Below are 16,710 nucleotides of genomic sequence, written 5' to 3' on the forward strand. Positions count from 1 at the left end.
GACTGAGAAACTGAAGAGGAATCCGGCGGGAAGAAGGGGCTCCAGCCCGGCAAGAGCAGACACAGAGGGTTGCCAAGCCCGAGCCGGAACTGGGGCGGGAGCCGCATCTCACGCTTTCGGACAAGCTGGGCGCCACGTTCGGACCTTCAGACAACTGAGAGCGAAAGAGCCCGGCGTAGAGGAGGCGCCTTCGAGGCCTTGCCCACTAATTCAAACTGCACCGCGTCCCCATTTGGCGGATAAACAGACTGAGGGCGCCCGGGACACGGCGGCTGGAAGGGAGAGGGAAGTAGACTGGTTTTCCAGCGGTTTCGGGCGACCAGCGCTTCCCCTTGCGGTGTAAGCGAATGTCCACGCTCCGCTGCCCTTGGTAAGACAGCCACCCTACTGCCAACCCGCTTGACCCCACCCCCGGAGGCGCTAAGCTAATCAGGCCTGGGGGGAGGAGGAAATACGCTCTTCGGGTACCACCCTCCTCTAGATAAGCCTGGAATGTCAAATATTTGTTCGGTGGGCGGGGCGCAACTGCGAGGTAAGGCCCCTCCCCCACCCAGCCAGGAGCTCGCGTGCGCCAGGCTAAGTCGGGCCTTCCTCCCGGCCACGCCCTTGCAGCTAATTGCACTTCACCCCAACAGCACCCCAGCCTCTCCTAAAACTTCCCTGGCGTGCATTGCCCCTTGTCAGGCTCCAGACTGGGCTGTGCTCCTAGACGACAGAGCCCCGGGCCATCCCGGCTCTACCTGATCTAAATCTCACCCTTCCTGGCGCCCCCATCCATTCAACCTTTAGACCTTCGCGCTGGGCCCTTCCATATTCTTCCTTCAGCGCGGGTCTCAAAGCCGGGTTCCCGGGGAAGCCTCCCCCTCGAGGTGCCGTCCTGAGCGCACTCCCATTGGAGAGGCATTCATCCGTGTACAGGTCCCTGCGGGGTAGTAACCCCAAGCGTGGGGCGGCTCCCCCAAAACTCCCGTGCACCTGTCCGACCGCCTCCACCTACATGACAATTCCCGATGTTTGGACTCTTGAAAAACTAAATTCGTTAAAACAAAGTTAGGCCTCCTGCTTTGCTGAGCTCCCTTACTCATCTTCAGATGGGTCCTCCCAGATCACACCATTAATACTAACCAACCCGCACTCCTGTCCCCCAGCCGGCTCTCATGTCTCCTTTCTGCCAGCACTAAACCAGCTACTAACAAGATAAATCGTTTATTGTCTCCCTACCCCACCATCCACCCACCCGCGAGAATATCAGATCCTGGAGGAAAGGCTCAATCCCAGAGCCTATCACTGGGCCGGCCAGGCACATAGTAGTAGCTCAAGAATGAATGAATGGTTGACTAAGCTCTCTTCCCGTATCCATGAAAAGTAACCTTCCCTGGGGCCACAGGGCCTTTGCACTAGAGTCTCATCTGTGCCCTTTCCTCCCCTCCCAACACACCCTTGCCCTAGTTAACCTCTGCCCTCCCTCCAAATTTTCCCCTCTCAAGGCACGTCCCTCCTTAGCAGGGGTCCCCACTGTAGTTTGAGATTTCTGTATTTCACTGATGAATGTCCCCCAGCCCCACACCGCTACTAGCTAGTGTTCACGAATCACGAATGAATGAATCGGAGATATGGTACGCGAGAGGAATCAGCGAGGCTCCAACGGCACACCCAGAGTCCTTTCCCAAACCGTACTCCGGGTACCTGGGAAAAAGGAACTTGGTCCAGCGAGCCTGCCCGCAAGCTAGCGGACTCCCATCCTCACTTCAGCCCTTGGAAGCCTGCCACTAAGGCAGCCGGCGCTCCAGCCGCAGGTACGTGAAAGTCTGGGCACATACAGGGAGGGGTTCCTCACCAGGGGAGTGTGGCTCTTCTCGTGGACCTCCAGGGCGTGTAGGAATGGTGTAAAACAACCTCCTCGCTCCCTCCTGGGAAGTATTCCGCTGTCGAAGAGGATTCGACACTGGGTGCTTGCTTGGCGATCCACACTCGCGGGCCCGGACCCATCCCCACGCTCAGCGGCCAACGGCCCCCAGCTGGGCCAGCTGCGACCCTTCCTTACCTCCCAGGCCTCCAGAGTAGCAAGCGCACTAGGTTCCCCTGGGGTTCGCATCTCCGCGCCTTTGCCGCCGAATAGCCTCTGAGTACCCACCAGAGGGCGCCCTGACTCTGTAGACGGAACCAGGTGTTGCGGGGCAGGGAGGAGCTGGCACTGGAAGGCTCGACCGGAGGACGCCCCAGGTGAAAGGGGAAGCCCTTGACACCGCCCCCCAGGCCACTTATCTCCCGCTTGAGAGTCTTCGAGGCTCCTGGCTCTCTGGACATAGGCCAGGATTTTAAGCTTGGTGTTCAGGGCCCTCAAACTGCTCTGTTCCACTTTCACCCACCACTGTGCTCTACACTGCTGTGATTCTTCTGGTCTACAGACTGCTGCACATGCTAAGCTCCCTGCCTGGAGAACCCACCTACCTAATCATCCCTTTGTTTTCCTGGCACACTCCTACTTATCCATCAAGACCCATCTCTAATAATTCTTCCAGGCAGCCTTCCTTGATGCCTAGACCAGGTTAGAGGCCCTGTTCTGGGCCCCTTGCCCCAGGGTTCTGTCATGATTGGGTCAGTGTTGGCCTCTCATGACTCTAGGGAGGCTCTGGCAGCAGAGGAATAGGAGGCTGCTGAGCTCTGAGCTTTAGGGAGAATCATTTGCCTCCAAATAGACTTAGCTCTGGCTACCACACCAGCTTAGAAGCCCTGGTGTTGATTGGGTTGCCCCAAGCCCAGCCACCCACCTGGTTCAGGTAGGGAAGCTTGGAGCTTGGGCGAGGGAGGGGTGGTTGCAGAGGGCCCAGTTACAGAGGAGAGCAGAGGCTGTTGGCTGGATTCTCACCTGAGGAAGATACCACAACTGGCCTGGCTCCTCAGTCCCACCTCTAGCCTTTGCTCAGAATGTTCTGCTCCACAGGAACACTCTCCCTCTTTCCCAGAATTCACATCCAACCTGTGGACCTCTTAGTCCCTTATCTTCTTCTCTAGATCTGACAGGCACCAGGACCCTATCTTGGAAAGGGGGAGGGTTATAGAGAACGGGGTTTATCACTCATTGATTCAACATATATTAAGCACCTGCTGTGTGCCAGGGATTATACAGGTGGTAACCGAGGAGGACAAATGAGGGGCTTGCTCTTCCAGCAATTATATTCTAATGGGAGCTAGGCAGGAGCTGCTTCAAAGCCAGTGATCATGTCTGGGCTGAGACCTAAATCAGTTGGGTCCCCAAAAGTGGGGTCTGCAAAGTGGTCCCAGTGCAACAAGTGCAGAAGTCCTGAGGGAGAATAAGGATGTCCTGTTCTAGGCAGCAAGGAAGCCATTGAGGCTGGAGATGAGAGAGTTGGGGAAGAGGGAGAGTAGAAGTTGAGGGAAACCAGAATACTCGCCAGGGTCCTCACTCACTGTGAGTGAGATGCATATGATGCATGCAATGAGAGGGTCATAAATGGGGTTAGGTGGACAGTGATGGGGCCTGATTTCATGTTTAATGCCACAGGAATAAGGGCATAAATTAGGACATCAGTAAGGAGGCTGGTATGGAGATGAGGGTAATGTGGCTTTGGGAGGGTAGAGCTGGCAGAACTTGGTGACCACCTAGTTGTGGGTCTGAGACTCAAGGAGGTATCTTGAGTCCAGGATGACCCGGGGTCTGCAGCCCAGGGGATCATGTGAATGATGGGGTCATGGTGAAAATGAGGGAACCTCACCCTCTGACCCCTCTCCATAGTGCCAGCACTGGTTATTACTGACCAGACCTTGGCACCCCCTGCCCCAATGGCCATGGTCCTATCATCTTCAGGGCCTATGGGAGTGGGGCAACAGGGAACTGCTCCCAAAAACAGGGCCACACTTTGAGGAGCCCATGGGCATCTGAGGCTGCAGGGCTGACAAGACATTCAGACTGTGGCCAGAGTCCAAGGCAGCCCAGGCTGTCCTGATCCATACCCTACCCCCACTTAACCCTTGGCTCTGGACCCCTGCCTGTTCCTAGCCCTGGCAGAAGGGTCTCTGTGGTCTCCCATACTGGGCCTGCACCAGACTGGTCCTCAGCAGCCTCTCTGCTGGGGCCTGGGATGGAGGTGAGGGAGGCAGGGGTTTTGAAAGGGGGTCACTGGGCCAGGGTCTGAGGTGGGAGATAGTTGGACCTTAAGAGAGGAGGGTATGCCAACCACGAATGTGTTTCACTAAAAGAATATAGGAGGGGCAGGCCAAGATGGTGAGTAGAATCATTGAGGGTCACTGCAGAGAGGCTGGAAAGGGTCAGCCATTGACCAAGAGGAAAAAAGGAAGGGAGGGAGGGAGGGAGGGAGGAAGGGGCAGGACAGAGGTCTTGGGACCAGCCAGGGATGACCAGGGTATTGACTGGCTCTCAGGAGGGGGTGTGTGAAGGATCAAGACCTCCAGTCTCCAAACACGCTGGTCACCCCATTCCAGAGTGACACATGGTACCAGAATATTAATGGTTGTCAAATCTTTGCCCACTCTATTCGCCCCCGATTCCATGCACAGAAAGTCTGTGTCCTCTCTGTATCCCCGGTTTGCGTGGGGTGGGAGTGGTAGGGGGACATGAGGTCCCAACACCCCTTCCGGTCTTCAGGGGAACTAACCGATGGGCTGGCGCAGGATTGAGGCTCAAGCCCTCTCTTAACCCGGCGAGCAAACAGTTTAGTCGGGTGGGGGCGGGGGGCGGGGGGTGATTCTACACTCCAAACCCTGAAACAGGCGGACTGAACTCTCACCGGGAAGCGAAACACGCTGACCTGACCCTTTCCCGGGCAGACAGCAGGTGGCCCCTGGGCCAGTGTAGCTTGAACCCAGATGCCCTCGGGGCAGGGTGCAAAGAACCGACTTGGGAGTTGCCCAAAGGTCCTGGTCAGTCTCCTTAGGCTCAAGAACAGCTTGGGACTCACTTCTCCCCTTCTTCCTCTTGCTTTGACCCGGGTAGTTCAGTAGCGGCGAGCACTGGACCCTGAATTCCCATTCGGCCCGGCGCATTCTAGATCCCTCGTCAAGGAGGCGCCAGGAATCGGGGATGAGGGCTGCGCTGCGTGGACTCAGGGTACCGAGGGCTGGGCTGGGTACCCAGCAGACGCGAGCTGGGTCTGATCAGCTGAGAGCGTGCGCGAAAGCCAGGCTGAGCCTTGATAGATCGATGCGCTCGGCGTGCAGCGCGGTTAAGGGAGTTGGCCAGGGATGAGTAGGGGCTGGGCGGCGAGCTCCGACGGGGAAGGAGAGTTCCTATTGGCAGGCCGTTTTCAGGAGGCGGATCCTGATTGGCCCGGCCGCTGTGAAGGCTGCAAGCGGCGGGGTTAAGCGCGTCGCCGCCGCCCGGGCCTAGGCACGAGACCGCAGAGCGGAATCCGCACCTCGGACTTGGAGCTGCGGTCACTGCCATGGGCCTCCGCCTCTGCCCTTACCGCGCCGCCCTGCTCCCGAGTGGCCTCCTGTTACTCCTGATGCTCACAGATGCGGCGCTCCCGGCTGGACGTCCGCCACCGGTGGTGCTGGGTGAGGCGCGCGTCCAGTCGTGGGTCCGTTCGCTCGTGCGTCCGTCTGGATGGGGTGCGGGCGGGGCTGTCTGCATCTGCTCTAAGCACGGGGTGAGGGAGCGTGTGATTGTCTTGTCACCTGGGTCGGCCCGTCCACTTCCTGCTATGCTGGGCGCGGTTGCGGTCAAACTCTTGTCACCTTACCCTATAGAATATGGGGGTAAGTGAGCGGGTTACCACGCGTTTGCGCATCGGTACGCCTGTTCATCTCATTCCCAAGCCTCGCCTCATCCCCATTTTTTAGCTGGAAAGACCGAGGCTCTTTGGCCCCACTCCTGAGGGCCGGTAGGAGGTAGGGTGGCTTCGGAGTTGACCCCTAGGGGCCTCAGCGTTGACTTGGGCTTGGCTTGGACGCTGTCTCCCTCCACCCTTCCAGCCCAACACGTTTCAGAGGGCATTACTGAAAGGGAGCTCTTTGGGGAAGGATTGCTCTCCTAACCTGCCACCAGGGCTTTCCCCTAACTTATCAAATATGTGGCATTGGGCCTGAGGGAGGAGGCCTAAGGGAATCTGAGGATGGCTATAAACAGAGGGAGGGGTTGAGACAATGGCTATGAACAGATGTCATACTGTACCCTTACTCCTGCCAGACCTACTTGGACTACGCTATGTTGGGGCTAGGCAACCTCCCCTGTCTACCTCCTCCTTGCTGCTGGCCCAGGCAACTGTACGGGAGCCAGTAGTATTTCCTTGTGGTGGGTGTGGCAGGGATGAGACCTCTGTCTTGGGGTCTTTGGGTGCCTCATTCAGGCCATCACTCCCACGAAGAGCTAGTGTGTTGGTGGCCATCCAGGGCTCCTAAAAGCAGAGGCATGCCGAGGTATACATTACATACTGAGTCTGCTGCAGCATGACCCCCATGCTCTTTCTGCTGGGAGTATTTTAATGGGGATGATGCAGATCACAGAAGGGCAGGGTTGGCAGGCAGTGTGATCCCAGGGGTCCTCCACCAGGAGCTCTGGGCCAGGAAATGCTCCCGGGGAATGCTGGGCCCAGGTTCACCATGGAGTTTGGGCAGATTTGGCCTTGCCTTCCCTAAGCTTGCAGGATGATTCCCAGAGGTGAGGTCTGTGTTGGGCAGGCACAGAGAATCCACTGACCGAGTCAGGGAAGGTTTCCTGTAGTACGCAGCTGGAGCTGAGTCCAGGAGAGAGTTCCAGGCAGAGGGAACTACGTATCAGAGGGAGGGAGCTAAGCAGTCCAGGCTCTCTGGAATGGAGTGGGGGAAGGACTAGATGGTGCAGGGCTCGTGACTGGTTGGGTCATCTGGACTTTGTCTTGGGGGCCTGCAGGGAGCCTTGTGTGGACCTAAGGAGTACTGAGTATAAAGGGTGTGGCATTGGGAAGTGTGTGGTCTCTGACCGGACTGGTCCTAGACCTTTTCACCTGTATTGGTGCTAAATGCACTCATTAATTCATTTAGTTCTTAGTTGTCCTAGGTCACAGCAGAGGAGCCTCAGGTTGTACCTAGAGGCACTGAGCAACTGGAATCGTAACCTGCCCAGCTTCTCAGAGAGTGAGGCTATTGGCATTAATCCTGGGAAACCCCATGGTGGGCAGCAGACAAGCTGTTCCTGGGCACAGAGCAGGGACCTAACCTTGGCCATCAGAGGATCAGCATCCAAGGGTGACCAGTCTCCGTGGGTGGGACTCAAATTGGTGGTAGAGGAAGCAGAGGCCAGAGAAGGGATACTGAAGGCCCTGGGTGGGGGAAGGGACTATAGCAAGCTATTTCCACCTCTCCCAGCCTCAGTCTCCTTATCTGTAAAGTAGGCATAATAAGGATATTCTTCCCAGTGTTACTTGAGGTGAAAGGCATGTGGATGGCTCTTATCTAGTTCTAGGCACAGAGGGACCGAGGAAGTGACCATTGGTATTTTTAGAGGCCACACAGCCTGGCCAGGCAAAGCAGATCCGGAGACTTCCTCTTTCAGCTATTTCCTCTCTGGTGGAAACAGTGACCAAGGTTTCTTCACTGCCCTGTCTAGTCCACAAGCATCTCATCTAGAGGCTGTCATGCTGGGGACTCCCCACTTCTGCACCACATCATGAAGGGAGGTGAATGCAGGTGCCACACCTCCCTCCCATGGCTGCCCTGAGGACACAGTGGGATGGTGCACAAGGAGGGCGTGCCCTCTGCAGGGCTGTGTTCACAGCTGGAGGCCAGTGAATGCCCTCGAGAGCCAAACACTGGATCCTAAATGGGGTTTGGAAGGTGTCAAGAGAATGGCATGCGGGAGCAGGTGAGGCCTGAAAAGTCACTGGGAGTAAATGGACTGTGAAGGGCCTTGAATGTTAGGCAGTGAAGCAAGGGGGGAGGGGGGATGGGTTTGAGTGTCACAAGGGCCCCAGGGCTCTGTATAGACTGAATAAGTAGAGTGAAGTCATCCTTGGAGCCTGGTCACACCCACCCTCATTGGGCTGTGGCTGGAATGGTATGTTGCTTCAAGAGAGCCATTTCCAACACAGGTGTGCCAAGATGCTAGGGCCCTCCAGGTGGGGTGCACTCTGGAACCTTTAGCAGGGTTTAGCTTCTGGGCTCTGGCCTTTAGCAAGCCCTGAGGACCTCAGTAGGCTGGCAGGTGCCTGCTTCTCTCAATTGTTTCTGTTCATTGCCCCCCTCCAGAGCCTATCCTGGAGTGCCTTCTTTGCATTTATTTTTGGCTGGTTAAGTGGCCCAGTGCTCTGTCCTGTTTCCCAATCCATCTTTCAGAGTATACAAGACCCTGCCTATGAAGCCAAAACCACCGTCTGTACCCCAACACTGAATTAAATCTCGGAGACAGAGTTTTGGGTGAAGTAGAGAGGAATAGCTTTATTGCTTTGCCAGGCAAAGGGGGCCACAGCGGGCTAATGCCCTCAAAACTCTGTGTCCCAACTTGGAGAGGGTAGTGAGAAGTTTGATAGTAATGGTTCAAGAGGGTGTGATCAGCTCATGGACATTCTTCTGATTGGTTGGTGGTGAGGTGAGTGGGAGTCAACATCATCAACCTTCTGGTTCCAGCGTTCCTGGGGTCTGCTTGCTTGTGGGCAGCATACCATCGTTAACCCGTTAACCACTGACTTCTCCCATCTGGTGGGGTTTTCAGTATCTGCAAAACAGCTCAAAGATATTGTTGTGTGTATCCCTTGATGGGGAACCAGGACCTTGCCCCAAGGCTGCACTATGGTTTCTCTTTGACTGTTTCTCCTTTGTCTTGCATCCCCTCCCTTCCCTAATTAGCAACTGCATGAATCTGCCAGTTGGAACTCAGGGAAGGTCATGGAGGCTGAATGAAGCCTGTTTCCTGTAATCAAAGAAATGGGGAACACAGAAAGGCTTTTGTGCCTAGGAGCCCCACAGGTATCACCTACTCTGCAGCCTGGAACAGCCGTGGGTAGAAGGCCTTTGGGTTTCCAGCCTGCCAGGTGCAGGGTCTCATTCATGCTCTATGTCCCCCTTCAGTGCCCGGTGATTTGGGCAACCAGCTGGAGGCAAAGCTGGACAAGCCGACAGTCGTGCACTACCTCTGCTCCAAGAGGACAGACAGCTACTTCACACTCTGGCTGAACCTGGAACTGCTGCTGCCTGTCATCATTGACTGCTGGATTGACAATATCAGGTGGGGGCTGGGGCACAGGTGGGGCGCTGCTCGCTGACCCGGTCTAGAGCCGCCTCCAGAGCCCATTTCTATCTCATCTGCGCCTCAAGAGATACATCTATCTCAGGCTCAGGGTCACTGACCTCTCTCCCTTCCCATTTCCTCTGTCTGGTCCACGCCACCTTGGCACTCTCCCAGACAGAACTTTCTTCCCTTTCCTGCTGCTCCTGTCTCTACCCTCTCCAGTGCCTCAGGCCCTATTTGTGGTTTCTATGCTCCAGCCCTTATTCACAGCCTCGCCTTGGCCCCCACCCTTTCGCTTGCCTCTGACTTGGCCACACCTGCCCCCTCCAGCTGCTTGGGGATTCCTTTCCACTTGCTGTTCTTTCAGCCTGGAATCACCCTTTACACCCTTTGCCTGATAAACTCCCTCCCATTCACTCTTTAAAACCCAAGCCTGCTTCCTTTGTGAAGTCTCCCTGCCACTCCCCAGAGCTCTTTTTGTTTGTTTGTTTTTTATAAATTTATTTATTTATTTAATTTTTGGCTGCGTTGGGTCTTTGTTGCTGCGCGCGGCTTTCTCTAGTGTGGTGAGCCAGGGCTACTCTTCGTTGCGGTGCGTGGGCTTCTCATTGCAGTGGCTTCTCTTGTTGTGGAGCACAGGCTCTAGGCACGCGGGCTTCTGTAGTTGCTCCACGGCATGTGGGGTCTTCCTGGCCCAGGGCTTGAATCCGTGTCTCCTGCATTGGCAGGCGGATTCTTTTTTTTTTTTTTTTTAGTTGTGGCTCACGGGCCCAGTTGCTCTGTGGCATGTGGGATCCTCCCAGAGCAGGGCTCGAACCCGTGTGCCCTGCATTGGCAGGCAGACTCTCAACCACTGCGCCACCAGGGAAGCCCATGGCAGGCGGATTCTTAACCACTTCTCCACCAGGGAAGTCCATCTCCAGAGCTCTTAACCTCCCCTTTCCCCGGCCACATGCCTGCTCCTCTAACCTGCATTCCCTGCCTGCCAAACATTGTTTCCTAGGATATTTCTTCCATAATAAGATAATCATGTAATCAGAATTACTGCTTATTGAATGCAAACACTATACATTTAACATACTTTCTTTCATTGAGTCTTACAGCAATCCGGTGAAACAAGTGCTGTTTTTAGACCTGTTTTACAGATGAGGAAATTTGGAAGCTCAAAGAGGTTACAAAATTGCTTAGGGTCACTCAGCTAATAAGTGACAAACTAGAATTTGAACCCAGAGTTGTGTGCCTCTGAACTACGGTTCCCGCCCACCCTGAGCTCCCTGAAGGCAGGGACTGTGTCTCTTTTATCTTTAAAGCTGTAGGACCAGAAACACAATTGGTTTTCAATAAATATTTGAGCTGAATGGAGTCTTTCAAATGAAGATTGTTTTTTCCCCTGGAGACACACTAGCTGGTTCTAGCTGGTTCTCTGGGCACCCTGCCTTTCCCTGTTGTTTATGACGCCTGCTTTGTTGACTCTTTCTTCCTCCTTGTGCGATCAGGGTTATTTCTGGGATGTTGATCCGCATTTCTATTTTTGTTGCAGAAGCATGGTCTCAGGTACTGCCAGTTGGAGGTACAGGCTGATACTGAGAGGGGCTTATCTACCTTTGTTGGGCCTCTGACCTGTTTAGACTTGCATCCAGCACAGAGTGCTTTGGCTTTCTAGAACTTTGCTGAGTGGCCATTGGGATGATCTACAGATTGCCCTGGAGAGAGTGGGTCCCCAGGACTTTTATTTGGGCCAGTGTTGGGTATCTTGTCAGCTTTCTGTGGCTGATCTTTAAGGGTGGGTGGGACTCAGGACCACTGGGGACTGCAGGTCTAGCCTGTGTTTTCTCAGGCACATTTGCCTCCTTAGTATCAAGGGAGGCCAGAGCAGGGTTCCTGGCCTGGCACAAGGCTTTCCTCCTGTCTTCCACCACCCTGTCCCCATCATGTCTCCAGACCTTGCCCACCCACTCACACAGCAGCCACAGGTACTCAGGGTTTCTCTGTCTGGTTCTGTTGTGTGTTGCATTCATCATCTCCTTTGCCCTGTGTTGTGTTATGGTGGGTGGCAGGAGCTGGATCCATGGAGATGGAGCAATGGGAGCCTGCGAAGTTAGGCTGCCTGCCTTTTGGGGTCAAGTGTGATGTTCGTGGCAGAGCCAGGCCTGACAGCCAGATCCCTCTCCCAACCATATCTAAGACCTGCATTAGACAGTATGGGTGACATTGAGGAGAAGAGACTATTGCCTGACAGGGGTCCTGGAGTCAGTCTTTGGAGTGAGCCTCGGTGGGGTCCTCATTTGGATGTGGTTACTCTGATCTGTGCTTTACACATTTGCTTTGTTACTTTTTGGTCTGCCCTATACATCTGACCAAACCTGAGGATGGGAAGGGAATATGGCTCAGGACACAAGACAGTATTGGGACACACCAACTTAGGTGTCACCTCTGGGTCACTGGCTCAATATCCCCTCCTGGCAGGCTGGTCTACAACCGAACGTCCCGCACCACCCAGTTTCCTGATGGTGTGGATGTGCGTGTCCCTGGCTTTGGGAAGACCTTCTCACTGGAGTTCCTGGACCCCAGCAAAAGCAGTGTGGGTGTGTAGCCCTTCCTCATGGCCCCCAGGGAATGGGGAGGGAGGTTCTGATGGACTCCGAGAGTGGGAGGAGCCCTGTTGGTTTGAGTGGGGGTAGCCTGTGAACCGTCTCTGATCAGTGTGGGCACAGAGCCCTATAGCACTCCTTCGGGGATCTCCCGGCTGTAGGTGTCACAGTCTCCTTGGCAGGCGTGGTGTGGGCAGCTGACAATGACTGTACTCTCTCTAATCCTATGGATTTATGTCTATAGGTTCCTATTTCCACACCATGGTGGAGAACCTTGTGGGCTGGGGCTACACACGAGGTGAGGACGTGCGGGGCGCCCCGTATGACTGGCGCCGAGCTCCAAGTAAGTGGTTGCTCTCATTTCCTCCCTGAGGTCATGGGGGAGGGGGTTGGGGAGGAGGAGATCACAGCCACCAAAGGCCCTGGGCCTTTCCCTACTCCCGGGTCTCTGGCATCCAGCCCAGCCATCACAGCTCCCACCCCTGGTCAATCTGTCCTGTCCTTCCCCCACCCTCAGCCCAGGATTTCTGGGCCTCTGAGCCCTGGGGAGAGATAATGAGGCTGAGGACGGGAAAAGGAGCTTCTTCTCTCTTCATGGAAATTGAGGGGAAACCAGACCCTCCCCACTTGGATTTTCACACGCTCCCCACCCACCTAGTCCTGGGTCTGGCCTGAGACACAGTCAGTGGTTCAGGCCCAAGGACCATTCCTGCCTGACCCCCGCCTGGCTCTGGCCTGCAGATGAAAACGGGCCCTACTTCCTGGCCCTCCGCGAGATGATCGAGGAGATGCACCAGCTGTATGGGGGCCCCGTGGTGCTGGCTGCCCACAGTATGGGCAACATGTACACGCTCTACTTTCTGCAGCAGCAGCCACAGGCCTGGAAGGACAAGTATATCCATGCCTTTGTGGCACTGGGTCCGCCCTGGGGGGGCGTGGCCAAGACCCTGCGCGTCCTGGCCTCAGGTAAGACCCTGCCTGGCCCAGCATGGGGGGTGCTGGTATCAGAGATGGCACACTCTCTTTCCCTCTACAGTGGCCTCCTGGGCCACCCTCACGTCTCTTCTCTTGGGTCAGGACCCTTCCTTCTCCAGAGTTGTATTCTTTTCCAAACATCTCTTTCTAAAAGAGAATATAACACTACTTCTAAATTCACCTCTCCAGCTGATGACTCTTGTTATCTGTGTAGGTTTCTTACAACATGTACACGGAGTGGCATAACCGTTGGTCATAGGGCACATGTGTACACACACACACACACTCACACAGCTTGGGCCTGGCTGGCCTAACTTGGTTTGAGCCAAAGTTCTCTAGAGGAGCCTTCTCCCTCTCTCTTACCCCCATCCTCACTTCTTCATCCCCACCTTCGCCCCAGAGAAGGAAGGTTGGGCTACAGTTTCCTGTTTATGAGTTACACCTCCCTCTGTGGCAGCGGGGAGCCTCTGTGGGCCACACAGAGAGGAAGCAGGTGCAGATTTGTCTGGGCCTGCTTGCTTGGCAGTTGGGAAAACCACCTCCTTCCCTGTTCCTCCCCAATCCACCTGCCTTTTCACGACTGTTAGAACATACCAGCTGTAGCCCCAGGGCTCTCTTCCCTCTGCTAGGACTGGATGTGAGCCCCATGACCGCTCACTTTAGGAGCTGTGAGCCGGGGCTGTACCAAGCATTTGATGAGCTTTCTTCCTCAAGTGACTGCCACTGCCTGACCTGCTTACTGGTCACGTGATCATTGTGATCAGTCCTCTCCCAGTAGTGACCCTGGATTAGCTGGACAGTGAATCCAGTTATAGTGAGGACTCATCACAGCTACCTACTCTGTCCAGCCTGGACCCGAAAGGAGAGATGTGGGCCCTTCTGAGTTTGAGACAAGTTACCATGATGGAGTTCAGGTACTGGCCCTTTCAGAGCTTCCCCATGAGTCCCCTTAGAGCGCTGGTCCCCAACCTTTTTGGCACCAGGGAATGGTTTTGTGGAAGACAGTTTTTCCACGGAGGGGGCGGGGGGCTTGGGAGGGGTGATGGTTCAGGCGGTAATGCGAGTGATGGGGAGCGGTAGGTAAATCGTCACTCTAACCCATTGCTCACCTCCTGCTGTGCAGCCCCGTTCCTAACGGGCCGCGGACTGGTATTGGTCCGCGGCCCGGGGGTTGGGGACCCCTGCCTTAGAGCTTTGCCTCGGATTCTGGGAGACTGCTGTCAGGCTCTGGCAGTCTGGGAGTGGGGGTGGGACAGGACGGGTGGTAGTCGTGGACCTTAGCTAGGGGTTCCCTTTTCTGAGGGCTCCTAGAGCCAGGCCCCAGCAGGCAGAGGTGAAGGCCTGCAGTCAGTGGTGGGGTGATGGGTGGCTGTGGGTCCTGGGCAGAGGCCCCTGTTCCCAAGTTCCAGCTCATCCTCTGGCGATCTCACTGGCTGGTGGGTGCGTTTGTGCTGCTGGCATTCCTATGTGAGAAAGACTCTCACTTTGTCTGCAGCCTCCCCTCCTGCCCTGTCTCCTGCAGGCCTGGCTGCCCAGGTCAGTGCCAGGCAGGTGGGTGGGATGAGACCAGGGCTGGCTGGATGTAGGTCTGAGCCTAGGAAGGGAAAAAATGTTTACATAGCTCAATGTAATAAAAGATTAAGAGGACTGTGTCTTTGGGCTGCCCACCTGCTGATTCACCTGTGACAAGGTCAGTACCCACAGGCCTCGTGATAAGTGCTCTGGGGAAGGTATTGTTTTTACCATAAAATCACCCTGTGGGCGTGTGCTGCCTAAATCCCTGGTGACAAAATGCAAAAGGAAAGAAACAAATCTTGGTCATGTGCTTCCTAGATAGAGCAAAAATACAGGGAAATAGGGGAGTTGTCACCGCCTTAACAGCATAGAGATGCCAGAGTGGTGGCCAGGCCCCGGCTGGGGGCTGGCAGGGGCCCTGGTGGTGAGCATGCTGCCCAGCTGGCTTGCATTCCCGAGCACAGACTGACTGGAGCCCTCTATCCGCAGGAGACAACAACCGGATCCCGGTCATTGGGCCCCTGAAGATCCGGGAGCAGCAGCGGTCTGCCGTCTCCACCAGCTGGCTGCTGCCCTACAACTACACCTGGTCACCCAACAAGGTCTTCGTGCACACACCCACAGCCAACTACACGCTGCAGGACTATCGCCGCTTCTTCCAGGACATCGGCTTCGAAGACGGCTGGCTCATGCGGCAGGACACGGAGGGGCTGGTTGAGGCCATGGTGCCACCTGGCGTGCGACTGCACTGCCTCTACGGCACTGGTGTCCCTACGCCAGACTCCTTCTACTATGAAAGCTTCCCGGACCGCGACCCGAAAATCTGCTTTGGTGATGGTGACGGCACTGTGAACTTGCAGAGCGCCCTGCAGTGCCAGGCTTGGCGCGGCCGCCAGGAGCAAAAAGTGTCATTGCAGGCACTGCCGGGCACCGAGCACATCGCGATGCTGGCCAACGCCACTACCCTGGCCTATCTGAAACGCGTGCTCCTCGGGCCCTGATTCCTATGCTGGGCAGGGCTCTGGGATGGCCTGGCCACCACTGCTTCTCCTGGCCTCTGGGGCAACCATGGCACATGAGTTGAGCAGTTTGTGACTGATCATCTAAGGCCCTGGATCTTGGGTTGTGAAGTGGGGAAATGCTGGGTTTTTTATCCTTCCTCTCTGGAATGAGGAAGGAAGACATAGTCTGAACTTACTTGAGGGACCCTTGGAAAGAATGCTGCTGATGGTGGAATTGTGACCTCAGAACTGGCTCCGCAGGTGGATTGGCTGGCACCTGGCCCCAATCCCCAGTGCTGGGGCCTTGTGTTCCTCCTACCCCTGTGGCCTTTTCACACTCGCCCACCAGGGCCTGGCTCCTCAGCTTTCTTGTGAGGGATGTTACTGAACTGTGATCCCTAGGTTGGGCTCCTGGTCCCTAGGGTGTACCTTCTCACACATTGGCCACAAGTTGGCCTGCTACTGGCCATGGGTGGCTGGAGCTGCTGTCTTCGCTGTGGCCTAGCTGCTCACACAGCGTGACTGTGGCTTTCTGGGGGCAGCCCGGTTCCCCCTGCAGGCAGGGGTGGGTTGTTATGTTATCCTTGGTTCCCAGGCCCTGGGGCATTCACTCCTACCTCCCTTACTTCTAAGAACAGCCTAGCTCAGGGCTGGGCAGCAGATGGTCCCCCAGTTCTCGGGGCTGTGTCCCAGGAGCCCTGATCTCCCTGGTTGGGCTGTTGCCCACAGTATTGATGCTGCGTCCCTTTGCCCTGGGGCTGTGGTTCAAGAATGAGAGCAGAGCCTGGTGCCGTGCCCTTTAGGTACTCACGAAGAAAGAGAACTCAAGGAAGCAGCCAAGGCCAATCAGAGCCACACTGAGCTGCCCTCTTGCTGACCCTGCACCACATTGCCACTGCCCAGGATCTCTTTAGCATTCACATGGGCTGGCACAGGACTGAGAGGAGGTAGGACTCTTGCCCACTCTGCCCAGCACCCATCCCCACCAGGCAGCTCAGTGGTGTTTAGTCAGCAGGGACTCGCCCAGAAACTTGAGTGGGCCCCTGAGAGAGCCAGGGGCCTTAGGGGCCCCCTAGGGGTTTTCTTCCTGCTCCAGAGGTGCTGCATGGCTCTACCTGTGATAGCAGGGATGGAGGATGTGGATCTGCCTTGGTGGTCTCCAAGTGGGCAATGCCTAAAGGCCAAGACTTGGGTCTAGCCTCTGGGGTGGAGCCCCAAAGCCACAGTCAGGCTGGACTGTGCTTCGCTCCTACAAGGTTTCTGTGAAGCGGAATTTTCTCTGTTGCATTCATACCCAGCATCTGTCTCTCCCTTTGTTCCTGAGTGGTGGGCCCCACGTGGGGCTCTGAGCAGGCTGTACCTCGATTCTGGCAATAAAAGTATTCTGGATGCTGTAAAGTGCCCTGGCCTAGCCTCTGCTCTGAGCATGAGAGGAAGGAGGCAG

General features: G+C 55.8%; 1 protein-coding gene across 8 annotated transcripts; it reads left to right on the forward strand.

Moving 5' to 3' along the window:
• Nucleotides 1-270: 270 nt before the first annotated feature.
• On the forward strand, nucleotides 271-16,664 carry PLA2G15 (phospholipase A2 group XV). 8 transcript variants are annotated; one of them, XM_082436110.1, is made up of 7 exons: nucleotides 271-370; nucleotides 1,488-1,796; nucleotides 9,025-9,181; nucleotides 11,651-11,769; nucleotides 12,020-12,118; nucleotides 12,517-12,741; nucleotides 14,755-16,664. In XM_082436110.1, the coding sequence occupies exons 2-7, from the start codon at nucleotides 1,601-1,603 to the stop codon at nucleotides 15,264-15,266; spliced, it is 1,308 nt and encodes a 435-aa protein (XP_082292236.1). In that variant the 5' UTR covers nucleotides 271-370; nucleotides 1,488-1,600; the 3' UTR covers nucleotides 15,267-16,664. The 8 variants fall into 8 exon arrangements, with proteins under 8 accessions (XP_082292236.1, XP_082292235.1, XP_082292240.1 ...); XM_082436109.1 differs by having other exon boundaries at nucleotides 284-370; nucleotides 1,560-1,796; XM_082436114.1 differs by having other exon boundaries at nucleotides 284-370; nucleotides 1,560-1,796; nucleotides 11,651-11,765; nucleotides 12,642-12,741.
• Nucleotides 16,665-16,710: the final 46 nt, after the last annotated feature.

This window comes from Balaenoptera physalus (assembly GCF_965194825.1).
Source record: "Balaenoptera physalus genome assembly, chromosome: 19".
Classification (NCBI taxonomy): Eukaryota; Metazoa; Chordata; class Mammalia; order Artiodactyla; family Balaenopteridae; genus Balaenoptera; species Balaenoptera physalus.